The 20,769-nt window shown below is 38.5% G+C and overlaps 1 protein-coding gene and 1 pseudogene across 26 annotated transcripts in view; both read left to right on the top strand.

Annotated features, from left to right (window-relative positions):
• The window catches only part of TCF12 (transcription factor 12), a 402,091-nt gene that overhangs the window by 294,321 nt on the left and 87,001 nt on the right, over window positions 1-20,769 (top strand). For all 26 annotated transcript variants that reach the window (XM_051821977.3, XM_051821978.3, XM_051821979.3 and 23 more), the window contains 2 exons: window positions 6,229-6,364; window positions 12,970-13,022. In XM_051821977.3, the coding sequence (XP_051677937.2) occupies window positions 6,229-6,364; window positions 12,970-13,022 (189 nt within the window). The remainder of the gene's footprint in view (window positions 1-6,228; window positions 6,365-12,969; window positions 13,023-20,769) is intronic.
• Window positions 15,856-16,093, top strand: LOC149123115 (signal recognition particle RNA; annotated as a pseudogene).

Below are 20,769 nucleotides of genomic sequence, written 5' to 3' on the forward strand. Positions count from 1 at the left end.
TCTCATGGGCTTTTTAGCCAGATCCGAATGCCTTAAGGGTTGATTCTGAGGCCAGAGTGCTGTTTAGGGCATTTGTCATTCTATGAGTCAGCTGTGTGGCCTGCCTCCCACGTTGGATCATTTTCTCCTTTTTTATTTTATCTATTATTATTAGCAGATGCTGATAAAGGATTAATAACCAGAATCTACAAAGAAATCCAGAAACTCCACCATTCTGTCAGTTGCCTCTTCACTTTCCTGACTATTTATTTTGCAGTACAGAAGCTTCTCAATTTGATGTAATCCCAGTTGTTAATTTTGGCTTTGGCTGCCTGTGCCTCTGTGGTCTTTTCCAAGAAGTCTTTGCCTGTGCCAATATCTTGCAGGGTTTCTCCAGTATTCTCTAGTAATTTGATGGTGTTAGGTCATAGATTTAGATCTTTAATCCATGTTGACTGGATTTTTGTGTAAGGTAGGGGTCTTGCCTCACACTGCCGCGTGTGGAAATCCAGTTTTCCTAGCACCATTTGTTGAATGGACTGTTTTTGCTCCAGGAATTGGTTTTAGCTCCTTGATAAAATATAAGTTGGTTCTAGATGTTTGGATTGATTTCTGGTGTTTCTATTTTGTTCCATTGGTCTATCCATCTGTTTTTGTACCAGTACCATGCTGTTTTGATTATAACTGCCCTGTAGTATGTCTTGAAATCTGGTATTTTGATGCCTCCAGGTCTGTTTTTGTTGTAGAAGATTGCTTTAGCTATTCAAGGTCTCCTTTGCCTCCATATGAATTTCAGCATCATTTTTTTGTAATTCTCATCATAGCGATCTTTGACATCCTTGGTTAAGTTTATTCCAAGGTATTTGATTATTTTGTGGCTATTGTGAATGGGATTGATCTTAGAAGTTCTTTCGCAGCTGTGGCATTGCCTTTGTATACAAAGGCTGTTGATTTTTGTGTATTAATTTTATATTCTGCTGCTTTAACAAACTCTTCTATGAGTTCGAATAGTCTCTTAGTGGAGTCCTTTGGATCCCCTAAATAAAGAATCATATCGTCTGCAAATAGGGATAGTTTGAGTTCTTCCTTCCCAATTTGTATCCCTTTGATTTCTTTTTCTTGTCTAATGGCTCTGGCTAAAACTTCTAGTACTATATGGAATAGCAATGGTGAGAGTGGGCATCCCCGTCTGGTACCGGATCTCAGTGGGAATGCTTCCGACTTTTCCCCATTCACTATGATGCTGGCCATGGGTTTGTCATAAATTACCTTGATTGTGTTGAGGAATGTTCCTTCTATACCCAGTTTGCTTGGAGTTTTCATCATGAAAGGGTGTTGTATTTTTTTTTTTTATTTGACAATAGAGTTAGAAAGTGAGGGAGAGAGACAGAGAGAAAGGTCTTCCTTCCGTTGGTTCACCCCCTAAATGGCTGCTATGGCCGGAGCTATGCCGATCTGAAGCCAGGAGCCAGGTACTTCTTCCTGGTCTCCCACACGGGTGCAGGGGCGCAAGCACTTGGGCCATCCTCCACAAGTGAGCCACAGCGCTGGCTCCAGGGTGTTGTATTTATCAAATGCTTTCTCTGCATCTATTGAAATAATAATATGGTTTTTCTTCAGCAGTTTGTTAATGTGGTGTATCACATTGATTGATGTGCAAATGTTGAACCATCCAGGCATACCAGGGATAAATCCCACTTGGTCTGTGATCTTTCTGATGTGTTGTTGGATTCTGTTGGCTAGAATTTTATTGAGGATTTTTGTGTCTATGTTCATCAGGGAAATTGGTCTGTAATTTTCTTTCTCTGCTGCATCTTTGTCAGGCTTAGGAATTAAGGTAATGCTGGCTTCATAGAAAGAATTTGGGAGGATTTCCTCTCTTTCAATTGTTTTGAATAGTTTGAGAATAATTGGAGTTAGTTCTTCTTTACATGTCTGGTAGAATTCAGCAGTGAATCCATCCTGTCCTGGGCTTTTCTTTGTTGGGAGGGACTTCATTACTAATTCAGTTTATGACTTGGTTATGGGTCTGTTTAGGTTTTCTATCTCTTAATAATTTAACTTAGGTATATTGTATGTGTCAAGGGATCTATACATTTGCTTCTAAAAAGCTTTTTATTTCTCTTGATTTCTTCTATGACCCACTGTTCATTCAGGAGCATGTTGTTCAGTCTCCATGTATTTGCATATGCTTTGGAGATTCCTGAGTTGCTGATTTATAGCTTCATTCCGTTGTGGTTTGAGAAGATGCTGGTATGATTTTGATTTTTTTGAATTTGCTGAAACTTGCTTTATGGCCTAGTATGTGGTCAATCCTAGAGAAAGTATCATGCAGTGCTGAGAAGAATGTGTATTTTACAGCTATAGGATGAAAAGTTCTGTTAGATCCATTTGGTCTATAGTATTAATTAAATCTTCTGTTTCCTTATTGATTTTCTGTGGAGTATTGAAGTCCCACAATACTATTGTATTGGAGCCTAAGTCTCCCTTTAAATCCCTTAACATATCTTTTAAATAGCCAGGTGCCCTGTAATTAGGTGCATATATATTTTAACAGTTACATTTTCCTGTTGAATTGATCCCTTAATCATTATATAGTACCCTTCTTATTCTAACAATTTTTTGTATTAAAGTCTGTTTTGTCTGATATTAAGATGGCTATGCCAGCTCTTTTTTGGTTTCTGTTGGCATGGAATATCTTTTTCTAACCTTTCACTTTCGGTCTGCATGCACCTTTGTTGGCATGGTTTGTTTCTTGTAAGCAACGAATAGATGGGTTTTGTTTTTTAATCCATTCAGCAAATCAGTGCCTTTTAACTGGAGAGTTGAAGCCATTTATATTCAGTGTGACTATTGATAAGTAATGACTTTGCCCTGCCATTTTTCCAAAGATCTTCCTAATTTATACTTTGAACTTCCTTTGATCTTTTATTGTGAGATTTTCTTTTACCTTCTTTTATATTGATGACCCTGTTTCTGTGTTTCTGTGTGTAACACATCTTTAAACATCTTTTGCAGGGCTGTATGTGTGGTGACAAATTCTTTGAATTTCTTTTTGCTATGCAAGGTCTTTATTTCACCTTCATTCACAAATGAGAACTTTACAGAGTATAATATTCTGGGATGACAGTTTTTTTCTCTTAGGACTTGGGCTGTATTTTGCATTTCTCTCCTAGCCTGCAGGGTTTCTGATGAAAAGTCTGCTGTGAGTCTAATTGGAGATCCTCTGAGAGTAATCTGGCATTTCTCTCTTGTAATTTTAGAATCTTCTCTTTATGTTTCACTGTGGTGAGTTTGATTACAGTGTGTCACAGTGAGGATCTTTTCTGGTCATGTTTATTGGGAGTTCTGTGTGCTTCCTGTACTCAGATGTCTCTTTCTTTCTCCAAACCCCCAAAGTTTTCTGCTACTATTTCACTAAAAAAGCCTTCTAATCCTTTCTCCCTCTCCATGCCTTCAGGAACTCCTAGAACCCGAATGTTGTTTTTTTTGTTTTTGTTTTTGTTTTTTTTTTATATAGTATCCTGTAGATTCCCAACAGTGTCTTAACTTTCTAATTTCTTCTTCTTGTCTTTGGTTTGACTGTATACTTTCCTGTGCTCTACGTCTGATATTCTCTCTTCTGCCTCACTAATTCTATAACTTTTTTTTATATTTTTATTTTTATTTTTTTTGACAGGCAGAGTTAGACAGTGAGAGAGAGACAGAGAGAAAGGTCTTCCTTTTTCCGTTGGTTCACCCCCCCAAGCAGCCACTACAGCTGGAGCATTGCGGCCAGTGCACTGGGCCCATCTGAAGCCAGGAGCTGGGTGCTTCCTCCTGGTCTCTCATGCGGGTTACAGGGCCCAAGGATCTGTGCCATCCTCCACTGCCTTCCCGGGCCACAGCAGAGAGCTGGCCTGGAAGAGGAACAACTGGGACAAAATCTGGCACCCTGACCGGGACTAGAACTCGGAGTGCTGGTGCCACAGGCAGAAGATTAGCCTAGTGAGCAGCAGCGCCGGCCACTGATTCTATAACTTTTAAAATTTAAAAAAAAAAAAAAAGTGTTCTGAACCAGATTCTGGTGCTGGTTGTACAACATGAATGCATTAAATGCTACTGATTGAAAACGTTTAAATATATAATTTAAGTTAGGTGAATTCTATCTCAATTTTTTTAAGTTGAAACATCAAAGACAAATCATTGAAATCAGAAGGGTGATAGTATTTGACTACTAGAATGGATATAGGGACTAGTCTCCTGTGGTTACTGTTCCAGTTTTGTGCCAATCTTTCTGACCAGAGCTAGGGATGATTTCTCACTGTAGGGCCCCTGCATCACATATTGGAGTGCCCAGTTTGAGTCCCAGCTATTGTGCACTTCCAGTGTAGGTTCCTACTAATGCATATGGGAGGCAGCATATGATGGCCCAAGTATTCAGGTTAATGTCATCTCTGTGGGAGACCCTAATGGAGTTTTCAGTCCTTGCTTCAGCCTGGCCCAGCCCTGGCTGTTATGGGAACCTACTGATGAAAGTTTATCTCTCTGTTTCTCTCACTTACTCTGTCACTTTGCCTTTGAAATAAATACATAAATCTTTTATGTAACAAATTAAGTATTATAATGATGGGTAGGGATATTAAATGTATGGTAGGAGTTGGTGTATGTACCAGAGGGATCTCAGTGCTTTTCACATGAGAGCATACCTTCAGTTGTTTTTATCACTCTGTCCCTTGGAGATCTTCTATCCCTCCCTTTTCTTGCAAAGCTACATGATCCTTTTCATCTCAGAAACCAGAAATTTTAGAGCTAAACTCCACCAAACTGCTTCATTTGCTTTTGTAGTATGGCCACTGGGTTAATAAGTGAAGGCTGTTAAATTACTGGGTTTCAGTGAAGCACTAGACAAAGTCCCATGATACCATTTTGTAATATCTGTCAGGACACTGTGCTGCTCATTCTGACATGTCATTCTGATGAGTTTCTTCTAATCAGATTGTTGATCCCTACTGGTTGCCCAGACCCAGAATCTGAAAAAGAGAAAATGCTGATTGTTATAGAAAAAATATAAAAAGGTGAATTTTATCAGAGGCAAATGTTAAATTTGCCTTTGAGACTAAAAAGCGCAAACTAAGCATGTACAACCTTGGAGGGACGTTAGCAGCACATGCAGCAAAATGAAGAGCTGCAAGGACTGACTCACTCTCTCTCTCTCTCTCTCACTCTCTCTCTTTCTGCCTTTCAAATAAATAAATCTTTAAAAAAATTTTAAAGAAAATTTTTTAAAATGAAGAACTGAAAGAGGTGAAGTTTCTTAACCTCTCAGTATGAGCTAACACAAAAATGGATTGTTTAAAAATAGTGATGAAAACTACTGTGTACTAATCAGGCTACATGTGGGATATTGTCTTCTTTATATTTTACAAGGGACTTCAACAAACTAAAAATAAATCCTGGGGACAGTATCAGGGATGGTGAATAAGACAACTCAAGGTCATGTCATGACACAGAAATGAAGAAAATAGAAGTGGCTAGTCTTAAAAATATTGGTACTCAAACAGTAAAAGATAAAAGAAAGCAAAAAGAACAAAATCAGCTTCCTTTTGTGATTATGAAAACATTCAAGCAAAAACAAGGTAGCTAATTTTCAGAAATATTCTTAATGATTAAAGAGTACAGCCACACAATTAATAAGTATCTTTCAACTCTTAAGATTACATAGATCTATGTAATTATTTAAAAAGCAAGCAGTAGGGGCCAGTGTTGTGACACATCAGGTAATGCCACTGCCAGTGACACTAATATTTCATTATGGGCTTTGAGCCTGGGCAGCTCCACTTCCAATCCAGCTCCCTGCTAATGCACCTGGGAAAGCAGCAGAAAATGGCCTGAGTTCTTGTACCCTGCACCCATGTGGGAGACCTAGATGAAACTCCTGCCTAGCTCCTAGCTTCGGCCTGGCCCAGCCCTGGCTGTTATAGCCATTTAAGAAGTGAACCAGCAGATGGAAGATCTCTTTCTCTCTTTCCCTCCCTTTCTAATTCCTCCATTGAAATAAATAAAATAAATCTTTTTTTAAAAAAAGAAAATGAGAGTAGGGAGATAACAGAAAATATAGGCCAAAACCAGTGGTCTGTTTGAATTTAGAAATACTTACTGGTTGCTTCCTACATTTAAACACTATGAATAATTTAAAAATAATGAAATTTTGAGATATAGTTCACTGTTAGCATTTAGGTAACTTGTTTTCTTGACCTTGTTTTATAGTCTAGTCTCCTGAGACAAGATCTAGGACTTGGAAGCCCAGCACAGCTATCTTCTTCAGGAAAACCTGGGACACCATACTACTCATTCTCAGCCACAAGTTCCAGGAGAAGGCCACTCCATGACTCTGCAGCACTTGGTGAGTGTATCCCACAGCAAATCCCATCCCACAGTTTTGCTTTGTTTTTTTCTCCCTTAATAGATACTTCTAGATGTGCTTTTAATTACAAGAGATTTGATTTCTTGGGTAACATATTGATATCAGGACTTACTTGCATAAAAATAATATTGCAAGTTGAACTTCCCTAATCTGAAATCTTAAATGGCCCAGATTTTGAAGTTTTCTGAGTGCTAACATGATGCCACAAGTGGAAAATTCCACACCTGACTCCATGTGTGACAGGTCAGTCAAAGCAAAGCCTCAATAAAAATATTGTATAAAATTACCTTCAAGCTATGTGTTTAAGACATATGTGAAACATAAGTAAGTTTCATGTTTAATCTTGAGTTCCATCCCCAAGATATCTCATTATATGGGGCCGGCATTGTGATGTAGCAGATGAAGCTGTCACTTGAGATGCCCACATCCCATATGGGTGCCAATTCCTGTCTCAGCTGCTCCACTTCTGATCCATCTCCCTGCTGCTGGCCTGGGAAAAGCAGCAGAATATGGCCCAAGTGCTTGGGCCCCTGCCACCCACATGGGAGCTCCTGGCTTCAGCCTGGTCCAACACTCACCATTGTGGCCCCCTGGGGAGTAAACCAGCAAATGAAAGATTCTCTCTCTCTCTCTCTCTCAGTCTTTCAAAATAAATGTATCTTTTCTTTAAAAATAAAAGAAATCAGGCCGGCGCTGTGGCTCACTAGGCTAATCCTCTGCCTGCAGCGCCGGCACCCCTAGTTGTAGTCCCGGTTGGGGCACCAGATTCTGTCCCAGTTCCTCCTCTTCCAGTCCAGCTCTCTGCTGTGGCCCAGGAAGGCAGTGGAGTATGGCCCAAGTCCTTGGGCCCTGCACCTGCATAGGAGACCAAGACTAAGCACCTGGTTCCTGGCTTCGGATCGGCGCAGAGCACTGGCCATAGCAGCCATTTGGGCGGTGAACCAATGGAAGGAAGACCTTTCTCTCTGTCTCTCTCTCTCTCACTAACTCTGCCTGTCAATAAATAAATAAACAAATAAATAAATAAAAAACCTGTACTTCTTTATAAGTAAAAATATATCATATAAAATGTATGTATCATACAAAATCAAAAATGCAAATTCTGAAATTATTCTGGTCTCAGGCATTTCGGATAAGGATACTAAATTTGTATCCATTAGATATTTATAAATGAAATTATAAAAATTCTAACTTCAGGGGCTAGTGCTGTGGCATAGTAGGTTTAAGTCTCTGCCTGTGGCACCAGCATCCCATATGGGTGCCAGTTCAAGTCCTGGCTGCTCCACTTCTGATACCAGCTCCCTGCTAATGGCCTGGGAAAGCAGTGGAAGATGGCCCAAAAGCTTGGGCCCCTTCACCTGCTTTGGAGACCCTAACGAAGCCCCTGAAGAAGCTCCTGGCTCGTGGCTTCGGATCGGCCTAGCTCTGGCCATTGCAGCCATTTTGGAAGTGAACCAGCAGATGGAAGAACTCTGTCTCTCCCTCTCTGTATATAACTCTGCCTCTCAAATAAATAATAAATAAATCTTTAAAAAGTTAAAATTAAAAAAATCGAACTTTTATGAGTTATCATAACTTTTGTTAAAGTTTTGGCCAGGGTAATTTTAGGTAGCTGTTCAGTTTCTAAGCCATATGTTTGAAAAGCTTCAAACAACCAATTTATTATTCTTGTTTGATACTCCAAAAAGAGAAATTAGTGAAAGAGACTCATTTTTCTTCTCATAATTAAAACTCCATGATCTAATATTAGCACCTTCTTTTAACTCGGATTAAGCAGTTTACAAAGTGCTTTTATATACATTCTCATCTAATCAGTTCAGTATCCTACTACTCAGTAGATATAATCTTAGATTTAATATAAAAACTAAGGCTCAAAAATGGACACATTCATAGAGCTACCAGGTGGCTTGCCCAGAGTAAAATTTAACATTTTTCTGATTCCATTTTCAATGTTTTTTTTTAAAGATTTATTTATTTATCTGAAAGTCAGAGTTACACAGAGAGAGGAGAGGCAGAGAGAGAGAGAGGTCTTCCATCCACTGGTTCACTCCCCAGATGGCCACAACGGCCAGAGCTGCGCCAATCCGAAGCCAGGAGGCAGGAGGTTCTTCCGGGTCTCCCACGTGGGTGCAGGGGCCCAAGCACTTGGCCATCTTCTACTGCTTCCCCAGGCCATAGCAGAGAGCTAGATTGGAAGAAGAGCAGCCGAGACTAGAACTGGCGCCCATATGGGATGCCGGCACTTCAGGCCAGGGCTTTAACCTGCTGCACCACAGCACTGGCCCCCCATGTTCAATGTTTTAATTACTTCTGCTTTTCTACTTGTTAAAAATTGAGGTAAAATTAAAATATATTTAACACATATGAAAATGTAAAATCAGTGGCATAAAGAACATCTACATTGTTTTGCAGCTGTCACCCATATTGTGCTCCAAAGCATCACCTCCAAAGGAAACCCTGTATATAATAATCATTTAACCTTCTTTTTTTTTAAGTTTCCCTCTTTTATGTCTTATTGTCTTATACGTGACCTAACCAGGCTAGTTTTTGTGTTGCCACTTTGAACAAGCTTCAGGTGTCTTCTGATGCCTTATCCGATCTATGTTTAAGTGGCAGAATTTTTTGTGATTCCTACTAAAGATCCTTTATTCAAGAAAATAAAAATTGCAAAGCTTCTTTACGTTAGATGTAGACCAGCTTATAAAATAAACATAGTCCACCAGAAAGTGTGTCTCAGTTATTCATTGCACACATGTTTGCGGACTGCCCCCGATATGTCTGTGTTCTGTTAAACCTACCTCTTGGTGAAGTACTCCTAGCCATTGGGTCTAGGATGTGCCTGAGATATGCATCAAAGAGCACAGTGAGGGATCGTCATATTCAGCAGAGAGAACTCTGAATGACTGTACCCACTTGTCAGTGTTGCGGAAGATAGAGCATGTGTACTGTTAAAGCAACCATGATGATTTAGACCAGTGCACTTTTCCTTATTAAAGAAGTGATAAATTGTAAAAAACACTTCTCCATTTCTGTTCTTGTTTCCTGCCCAATGAGCCAAAGAAGATAGGGACATTCATTTGGCTCTAAATATGGCGGTGTCACTCTGGAAAAATATCTTGTTAGTATGCTGTTTGAGCACATTCTGTGACAAACAGCACTGTTACAAACCAATATACCATTTCTAAAATTTCAAAGGCAAATATTAGCTACTAAAGTACCTAGGAAACAGGGGGGCTAGATTTCATAAAATCCAGATTTAAATTTCAGATTTTCTTTAAATTAAAACTTAAATGTCCTTCATTTTCATTTTAATTTTCATTACTTTGATACTCTTGTCTCCTCTTTGCTAGTTATGTTGCAAAGGTTGCCATGTTAACCTCAGTTACCAAGAAGGAACCAAGACCAAGAGAAGTGGGGATATGGGGTGATTCTCGTGATGTTCAAAGAGGACACCCATCCCTTGTGTTAAAATCATTTATTGGATTAGTATTGTATTTCTCATCATTAATTCTCAATCTTAGCCATTCTTTCTTTCACTTCTTGTAAGTTAAAAAGACTTTAAAAATCATATACACCAGGGTCCAGTGCCGTGGCATAGTAAGTTAAGCTGCCACCTGCAGTGCCAGCATCCCATATGGGAACCGGTTCACGTCCCTGCCACTTCCGATCCATATCCTTGCTGATGCGCCTGGGAAAGCAGAGGAAGATGGCCCAAGTCCTTAGGCCTCTGAACCCACAGGGGAGACCGGAAGAAGCTCCTGTTTCCTGGTTCCTTCAGTCTGGGCCAGCTCTGGTCATTGCAGCCATTTGGGAAGTGAACCAGCAGATGAAAGATCTCGATCTTTCTCTTTCTTTCTCTTTCTCTTTCTCTTTCTCTTTCTCTTTCTCTTTCTCTTTCTCTTTCTCTTTCTCTTTCTCTTTCTCTTGCTCCTCTCCCCTCTCCCCCCTCCCCCTCTCCCCCTCTCCCCCTCTCTCCCTCTTTCCCTCTCTCTTCTCTCTCTCTCTCTCTCTCTCTCTGTGTGTGTGTCTCTGTAACTCTGCTTTTCAAATAAATAAATCTTTTTTTAAAAAATCTTATTACACCATCCCTACCATCTTCCCAAACTATTTGAACCCTTTAGAAAATCAACGTTCTGCACACAGTATCTAATTATCCAAAACTAATGATAATTTTGCCTCACATTTTTATATAAACCTAAGAATAATGGCCAAAATTTATTACGCATCATGCTCTACTAAGCGCTTATAACTTAATACATGAAATACAAAAAGAGGTGTTACCCTTTTTTACATATGAGGTGATGAAAGCTCAGAGTGGTTAAGTAATTTGCTGCAGCTCACACAGCTACTGTGTGATGGAGCTGAAATTTGAATCCAGCCATCTTATTCTCTTAACTGTTACAATTTGCACATTCCTGAAACTGAACTAGGCTTCTGATTTTAATTCAAACATTTGTGGGTAATTATATAGTGTTAGCTAATGACGATATTAAAAAATTTTTTTTCAGTTCTCGTGGCAGGGAGAAACTGGTAGTAACTGAATAGAAGCTAAGTAACAACATCTCCTACCAGTATTGACCTCAAAATAGAGCTATAGTCATCAGACTAACAGGAGCAATTGAGTTGACTGTCTTGATAGATGCAGTGTGGCTTTTTCTCGGGCAGTGCTTTATCAATTGAGAGAGGAGTTGGGCTCTAGAACAGCCTCACAAAGGATTTGCATTTAAGTTCTACAAATATAGAGTTTGCCAGATGTCGTTTATCTTTGGTACGTCTGTTTTAAGGAAATACAGGATGCCTCTTGGGGTAGGGATATAGCTGCTAATGAATGCTTTTTCCCCTTTTTATCAAATAAAGTTTTCCACATGTTACTTTTAAAGTTGCTTTTTTAGCTTTGCAGTCTCCTGGTTTATTCACTGTAGAGAATTTAAATGAATTTCATTCTTTCTAAAACTGAATGTTTTGCCAAGTGGTATCATTTATGGCTTAGCAAAGTACTGTGCTTGCTTAATTCTCATTTTTACAGTTTTACATCAGCCTTCCCATGTGTTCTCCTTTCCTGATAGTGAACCTCTCTGAAAATTCTGTATGTTTTTTATGAAAGGCAGACAGAGACAGAGATTTCTCCCATTCTCTCCCCAAATACCCACAATAGCCAAGGCTTGGCCAGGTCAAAGCCAGGAGTCCAGAACTTAATCTAGTTATTACGTAAGTGGCAAGAACCCAAGTACTTGAGCCATTACCTGCTGCCTCCCAGGGTGTGCCTTAGCAGGAAGTTGGGATCATAATGGCATAATGGAACTAGGATTTGAATCCAGGCACTCTGATATGGGTTGCAAACAGCATCCTCACCCTTGAAAATCCTGAATTTCATCTGTTCTTTATATTAAGATTAGGAAGCTATGCTTATCATTTAATTTTACAGTAAATAATATAGACAAGTTTTAAGTTTCACAGATAAGTGAAATTAAAATACTGAGTAATACTGGTTATGAAAATACTCATATTTTTATTTATATTAATACATTATATCTTAGAAATATACTTTTCTCTAGTTGTTTCCTTGGAATAATTACAAACATTCAAGGGCAAATTATATAATAAGTGGTACTGAAGTTGCAGTTTTAACCACACATTATTAAAGTAAATGTTCTTAACATTGTATAAGTTGATGCCCACTTATGTCACCTATTTTGACATTAGTATAGCCTTAATTTTTCCTTCTTTAATTTTTATTTCAAGTTTTTAACATAGTAAATTGTGATATAACAATTCTTAAAAGTTTTAGTAATTTATTTTCATTCTATTTGAAAGGGGGAAAGACAGAGATAAAGAGAGATCTTCTGTCTTCTGGTTCACTCCCCAAATGCCATTAACAGCTCAAGCTGGTTCTGGCTGAATCCAGGAGCTGGGAACTCAATTCAGGTCTCCCATATAAGTAGCAGGGACACAAATACTTGAGACTTCATTTCCTGCCTCCCAAGCTGCACATCAGGTATCTAGACTGAAGCACAGCCTTGATTCAAACCCAGGCACTCTGGTATGGAGTATGGACATTCCAAGCAGTATCTTAACCACTGATAATTGCCCATCCTGTAGCATAGCATTGACTTTTAATTTTTTAAAATATGCATTTAAATTAAATTCTCAGTATAATATGAATACTAAATTTATGTCTTTGTTAAGCAGTCATATTAACCTGACCTGTTGCACAAGTGATTCTCTGCAAATGAGAAATGGTAGAATGTGTCTAGGGTAGCACTAAGCACTTAAATTTCTGAACGGTAATTGCCTTCCCTTATATGTGCTTGATTGGTTTATTTCTGTCTTGTTTTGCTTTGTTTGCTGTTATCTTCCCAAATTTATGGCAAATATGTTTCAGAATGTATCACTTTTATTAAGAGAACTTATTTTGCACTGGAACCAGTTAAATGGAATGAGACCTCCATTCCTATATTCCCTGACTACTTTTGAAATATTGGAAAACAAAAAGGGCATTGGGGGAAAAGATACATCCTAGTCATTTCAAGTCTGGCTTTTATCTAATGTATTATGCTGATGAAATATATGTTTTTCATGTACAGATCCTTTGCAAGCAAAGAAAGTCAGAAAGGTGCCTCCTGGTTTGCCTTCTTCTGTAAGTACCCATTTTTTTGACTTGAGGGTAAACCAGTTTATTTCAAGTGCTCAGTTTTTGCTTGCTGGTATATTCAGTTTGTGCCAATGAACATACTTTACATAGTAACTGTTCACTGCTTAATGAAATCATTGATTGAAATAAATCCACATTTAATGTTAGGTTTTCAGATTTCTCCACAATGATTTGTGGCTTATTCATATGCTCTTACTCCATGTTCCTGTCATTTGAATTCCTCTCTTGGGAAGAGGACTAGGCCGGTAGCTGTCAAAGAAGATCTCCTGTACAGGTCTTTTGATGTTTAATTAGTCATTATGTTGCTGAACAGGAGGACAGACAGAGATTAATAGCTGAGGATCTTAGAAATTTACATTTGTAATAATCCCAATGGAGCTAAAGACATTAAGATTCGGAGGACATGTTCGTCTCAGCTTGCCTCAGTAGGACTGAGGTTATTAATATGCATAAATCACCAAGTCAGATGTTCATTGTGTAGCCCTTGTGGATTTTAAAGCCTTCATTAAGCCCTTCCTAACTTCAGCCTAGCATCAGGAAAGCTTTCAAGCAACTAGTTTGTTGATCCCTCTTTGCTCAAAAATGTATCCTCTGAGAATAAAAGGCTTTGATGAAGGATGTTGGAAAGGTTTGGTGGAACAATCATTTATGGTCATGATAATCTATACTGTGGGGGTGTTTGTGCTATTAAATATACTTTATTCTTTAGAGGAGTAAAAGTATTTGTAAATGAACCTACATCAAAAATCCACCAATTTAAAAATCCCTGGTGTAAGCAAGGAAGGTTTTTTCCCCCTCTCCCTTTGCTTAGAACAAATGGGGAGTAAGGCCGTTAGATTGAGGCCCCTTGCCTTGTGGGGTACATCTCTTTGTTGTGTAAATGGATGTTGGGCTTTTATTTGGCAGTACTTAACACATGGGCGCAGGTGCTGCCGGATGAGTCACAGCTCATCGAAGTATAGACTGAATGGAATATCCAGCTTGGCAAGTAGTAATCTAGAAGGAGCAGCATAGGCTTGGCTTTTTATTTTTTTATTAAGGCTAAACTGGAGATACCATCTTTTTGGTTGTTTGCCTGCCTTCTTTCCTGTGTTCTTCCCCCGCCTTCTCTTCCTTGTGATACATGAAAAGTCAAATTTGAAATCCTCATTGAAACTCAGTTCCAGATGGATCTGAGTTTTATGCAGCCTAGGGCAGCTGTGCTCTGAACCTGCAGCTTACCTGGAAGGTTGGATTGCAGCTGCAGGCATTCTTAAAAGCTTTTGCTTGCATAAGCACTTGGGCCCACTAGAGGCTGAATAGCTGCTTGATAAACAAAATGAACACAATGCCTCAAATCATTATTCCCAAAGACAGGAATTTTTTTTCAGCAGTTTCTAAAAATAGTTGGGCAATTTACATTTTAACAGTTCTGTGCTATGCAGAGGTAGGTGGTTCAACAGTATAACAGATGATTTCTGTTAAGTTAACAGAAATCATATTAAAACTGACAGAACTGGTAAAACGTTAACAGCACAGTTTTGTATAATTTATTACTATAATTCCATGAGATTAATAAAAGTTAAATTACATATTAATATTTAGTAGAACTACATGTTTTTAAAAAGTCAGATTAATAAATGAAAAATTCATCTTTTTTCTTCTGAACCTGACGTTAATTTTAATGAACAATATATTTTCAGTATTTCATAGTTCTTTCATTTTTAAAAATGAAGGACAATTGGGCAGAACATCCTGGAAGGAGGATAGACAGTGGGGTCGTCAGCATTCCGTAATCCTCAATCATAACAGCATTCACTATTTGAAGGTAGTTCACTATATTGTCTCCGGAGTCTGGAAGAGAAAATGCCACTGAATCCTGATGAAACTGATTTCTTTAAGAACCATGAAGAAATTTTGCAAGCCAAGCTTACATTCGTGTTGTATTTGACTAGCTCCCTTAGTACACATTGAATCTTATGAGGATATATAAATAATAAAAATGTTTTAATGAACTTTAAGTATATTTTATATTAAGTGCTATGTTGACATCTTGGGTTTTTAAAAGAGGAAATGTTTTAAAACTTTAAAAACAGACACTTTAGCAAGTAATAGTAAAATAACTTCTGAGAACATATATATAGGCTATTCACTTTTTCAGTATCAAAAACAAATGACAATTTAGTCTTGGTGTTCTATTTGAATGATCTAATTAAAGATATGTATAAACTTTGCATTATGAATTGTAAAAAATGGATATAGAAATGAAAATAGCATTCAGATTTCAAGTTTGTTGCTACCTTTAACATCTGTAAATTACGTTGCCTTTACTAAGGAGAGTGGAAGATTAGTATCCTACTGTAAGTACTGCTACAAAAGCAATAGGCAGGATAACTTAAAGTGCAAAGCACTGACAATCTGTGTAATTTGACCGTAGAGCATTGATTAGAGGCCTTTTATGATTTTTTTTTTTGTGGGCCATGATGTATGAGGGCTTTTCAGAATGTGATTTCTGCGATGGTAGTATAGTGGTGAGCATAGCTGCCTTCCAAAATGTGACTTCTGTTTGTAGATGAAGGTCCAGTGGGGAGGGTATGTTGAATATCTTAGAACAGTACATCCAGGGAGACTAAGGGAGTGATTGGTCTACCCAAATCTGCCTAGCTTGATGACTGATGGGCTGCATAACCTTGGAGTAGTCAGATATTAGGAAATTTGGAATGGAAGATCTGAAGTTGGAGTTTTAAAACTGGGATGCTTGCTGGACACCATAATACATGTTTGTCATCCCAGCTTCCAGGGTAGTAGTGGCGGTGGGAAGGGGCTCAGTGACTGAGGAAGAGAACCTCTTGAGCTCATGAGGTCTGAAGTGAGTGTGCTATGCCCATCAAGTTTCCATACTAAGTTCAACATCAGTATGATGACCTCCCAAGAACAGGAGATCACCAGTTTGTCTAAGGAAGGGGAAAGTGGTCCAGGTCAGAAATGAAGCAGGTCAAAACACTTGTGCAAATGGATAGTGAGACTTCACCTGTGAATGACCACTGCTCTTCAACCTGAACCACATAGTGAGACCTCGTTACTTTAAAAATAAAATTAAAAAAAAAAAGATACACTTAATACATAAACAAAGGCACAGTGTGTATATTTCTTCCTCCAAATGAAGACTGATGTTTTCAAATAGATGAGATTTTCCACTTTTCTTTCCTAGACAGATTGGAGTACTATACAAAGTAGGCTTTGTAGCAGCAACAGTGGAATGATGCTTGAACATCTAGAATTCAAGCATATATCATCACTGACTCAGAGAATTCCATCTAGTATAAGAAACAGGTATTCACCAAATTAATTATATATTGCAAAAAGGGACATGAAAGGGTACACCATGTGCTGTGGTAACCCAGAATAGGTAGAACTAACCCTTCCTTACAGAGTACTCATAGCCTCAGGAGGACTTGACATTTAGGCTGTGTGGAGAAAGATGAGCAGCAATTATCACTTAGAGATGGGGAGAATGGGCCAGATGGGTAAAAGGCAAGGGGGTGTGAATAAACAAACATGTTCAGTCTATACCAGATGCAAAATCCTTGTGGTTTCCTATGGACCCACTCTCCCACCCCAGAGGACTAAGGATCCTGTAAGATCAGTACAGATATGATCAAAGAATCAGCTGTGATAGCAGTCTACCCCAGGTAAGGACCTCAAGTATTGTGGCCAACAGATAACAGAAAGCATTTGTGGTTGTTAAGGTTGCCTAGGAGCTTCTAGTTCCAGGAGTAATACTTTGATATTGCAATAAGCCTTCCTTGCCTTTTAGTGTTCCTGAATCTCTCCTCTCCTTCTCCAACCACCACCTCTAGTCTTTATTGTTTTTATGTACTCCAGCTATTTTTGGAAACAAAGGAAAAGATGGCTATCAAAGTAAAAGAATAAAATTATGATGATACCTACAGTTATGTATGTAATATATGTGCCTCACATAGTGTGTGTGGCAAATTGTAACCGCTGTCAATGTTCAGAAATCATTCATTGGATGGGGTCGGCACCATGGCTCACTTGGTTAATCCTCTGCCTGTGGTGCTGGCATCCCATATGGGCGCCAGATTCTAGTCCCAGTTTCCCCTCTTCCAGTCCAGCTCTCTGCTGTGGTCCAGGATGGCAGTGGAGGATGGCCCAAGTGCTTGGGCCCTGTACCCCATGGGAGACCAGGAGGAAGCACCTGGCTCCTGGCTTCAGATCAGCGTAGCTCCGGCCGTAGAGGCCATTTGAGGGATGAACCAACAGAAGGAAGACCTTTCTCTCTGTCTCTCTCTCTCTCTCACTGTCTGTAGCTCTACCTGTCAAATAAAATAAAAAAGGAAAGAAATCATTCATTGGCAGAAAAGGGATTTAGAAGGAGGGAGAATGTGATGAATCAAATTCTGCTACATAGAATTCTTTCTCATTGTTTTTTGTTTTCTGATCTCTCAAGAGGCTATACTTGTTTTTCAATTTATTTATATCGTTAATTGAACACTTTTTCGGCCTTCTGAAGCATTTGTAGGGTGGAGAGGTTTCTTTGTTCTTTATTCGTTATTTCTTATCTTGATGTTAGTATTTTCAGACGTAGATAATTTTCTTATATACTGCAGAAGATGCAAAATTCCAGAGTGAGGCCAGTGCTGTGGCATAGCAGGTTAATGCCCTCGCCTGAAGCACCGGCATCCCACTTGGGCATCAGTTCAAGTCCCGGCTGCTCCACTTTCGACCTAGCTCTCTGCTATGGCCTGTGAAAGCAGTAGAAGATGGCCCAAGTCCTTGGGCCCCTGCACCCACATGGAAGACCCGGCAGAAGCTCCTGGCTCCTGGCGTCAGATTGGCTCAGCTCTGGCTATCATGGCCATTTGGGGAGTGAACCAGCTGATGGAACACCTCTGTCATACTTTTCCTCTCCTTCTGTTTCTGTGTAACTCCGACTTTCAAATAAATAAATAAATCTTTAAAAAAAAATTCCAGAGTAAATAAGAAACAAGATTTTACCACAAGTCTTTCTCAGACAATAAACATTGAGGTAAATTCCAGAATGCCTTTCTAGACCCCAATACCTCAAGTTGTGTCCCTGCTCAATAGTATTTGAAAACAACTTTTTTAAAAATTAAAAAATATGAATTTTATTTATTTGAAAGGCAGAATTACAGAGAGGCAGATGAAGAAAGAGAGAGAGCGAGAGCAAGTATGCGCTTCCATTCATTGGTTCACTGCCCAAATGGCCACAACAACCAAGGCTGAGCCAGTCCAGAGCCAGAAGCCTGTTTAGATTTCCCACCTGGTTGCAGAGGCCCAAATACTTGGGCCATCTCTACTTCTTTCCTAGGCACATTAGCAGGGAGCTGGATTGGAAACCGCACCCATATGGAATGCCGCCACTGTAGGCAGTGGCTTTACCCACTGTGCCACAAAGTTGGCCTCTGAAAACATCTTTTCAACATCAAACCTTAATTTAACTCTGCATCAAAATGGTATGTTATTAGCTTTTGATACAACTAGTGTGCAGTCCCTGTACATAAGTTGATGATAACAATTACCTCTGTTTTAAAATATATGTCTTCCCACAAAGCTCTTGGTTTAAGTTCTTAAATAAATTCTCAAAGTCTACTTTACCATCTTATCAAGAAAAAAAAATTTCTCATTCTCTCCATCCCAGCCCCTCACAAAGAAGAAAATTCATTGTTTCTGAAATGAGTCTAAACAGATTAAATTTCACTTTTTCTTACTTTGAAACAGACAGGAACAGAATTTTGTGGTCCTTGAATCGGCAATTGTAGTTTACAAATGTGTTCTTTATTCTACAAGTTTTTGAGATTTTATTTTGTTGAAAATGTGTTTATTATTATTAACATGAATTTTGTGTCAGTATTAAATTAGAAAATTTAGGAGCACCACTTGATATAATTGGAGATGTCCTGAGGTATCCCCAAACCACAAAGACCACTAGACCATGTCTAATAATCTAATATTTTCATGTACATAGTAAATAGAATACGAACATTAAATAATTGTAAGACTGTTAAATCCTGAGGGTTTCTAAACTGTGGAGGTACTTTTATGTTTAAAAAAAAATGACAAATAGAACTTGCTGGGCCTAGTAGAAATGAGTAATTTGGAAAACTATGATTTAAAAAATAACTGGATAACTGAACCAATAAGGGAAAGGTCAGAGGTTAGACTCATAGAGAAATTATTAATGTCCAGTTTATCCATGAAAGTAGCAAGATGAGCAGCATTTTCTGCATATTCTCAGAGGGAGCAGGATCCTGTGGAAAGCCAAGTGTCTTAAGAAGTCAAGATAGCAAAGAATGCTTATAGACAATTACCACAGGTCTTTAAGACTAGCAAAGAAATCTAGTGATTGTGGGATAAATAGTATTTACATACAGTTCCAGCTTCAGCTGACCTTTACGAGTGAATTTTTTCCAGTTCTGAAACATGAGTTGGAATAGGCATTTGCTTAGAACTTTTGGCAAACAAGCATGAGAGGGTAAAAAGCAATTGTACATACTTAATAATTTCTTATTTCTGGCTGTTAGATTAGCAGACACTATTAGAAGCCTTCCATGATACAGAATTTCCAAAATGATCAATTCATTATCTGACCTTACAGGTTAGACTAGCAGAAAACAGTTTAATATATAAAGGAGAGGGTACTATAATCCATTCTTAACTTATAATCAGTTTGGTCATTGAATGAGAAATTTTCTTCATGCATTAAGAAGAAATAGCCACTGTTTATGCTGATAGTAACCACTGTTCAGAACAGTGTCAGAATTGTGTTAGTGTAAATAACAGGCTTTTAGTCCATAGTTCTGAGATGTTCATTTTTGTGAGGAGTCAGTAATGGCTCTGATCTGATTTCATGTTAAAAAGCGGAAGGATAAGTAAACTGAGCAAGTTCCATGGATCCAGTTGTTTGTACTAATATGACTGTATAACCACAGTGACGCTTGTTACTTTCTGACTTCTCTGTTTTTAAAGAATATGGCTGAATTTCATTCAGAGGTAGTTTTCAAGGTTAGCTGAACTCTGTGATTGCTAATATTTTAGATCTTTGAGATTTTACAAACCACATGTAGGGTAAGGTTATATGTATGTGTGTGTTTGTATAACTTAGATATTTTTTAAAGAATGTATGTTCAAATTTTGTAAATGCTTTTAGGGTTTACAGCCACTGTTGGTATTTTCAACATTAGTAGGAAAAGGAAGTCTTTCTGTTTCACCTAATATGACTGAGACTTATTTCTTACTAGTCAGAAAAAAAAAAGATTAAGAAATTCACATTTTTTTAAAGATCAATTTATTTATTTAAAAGGCAGAGTTACAGAGAGGAAAAGTGAGAGATCTTCCATGCACTGGTTCACTCCCCAAATAGCTGCAACAGCTAGAGCTGGGCCTGTCAGAAGCCAGGAGGTTCTCCTGAATCTCCCATGTAGATACAGGGGCCCAAGCACTTAGGCCATCTTCTGTTGCTTTGCCGGGCCATAGCAGAAAGCTGGATCGGAAGAGGAGCAGCCGGGACTCGAACAGCACTGCAGGCGGCTGCTTTACCCACCATGCCTCGGTGCCAGCCCCAAGAAATTCACATTTTTATCTCTGGAGATGTTAGGCTCTGGATTTCATGCTAAGTTAGGGAAATGATATATTTACATATAATTTATGCAATATATATAATATAAATTAAATGTAAATATATGTATCGCTGATATAAAATTTGCCGTAA

This window comes from Oryctolagus cuniculus, chromosome 12, assembly GCF_051225735.1.
Source record: "Oryctolagus cuniculus isolate XC-2025 breed Fujian yellow rabbit chromosome 12, ASM5122573v1, whole genome shotgun sequence".
Classification (NCBI taxonomy): domain Eukaryota; kingdom Metazoa; phylum Chordata; class Mammalia; order Lagomorpha; family Leporidae; genus Oryctolagus; species Oryctolagus cuniculus.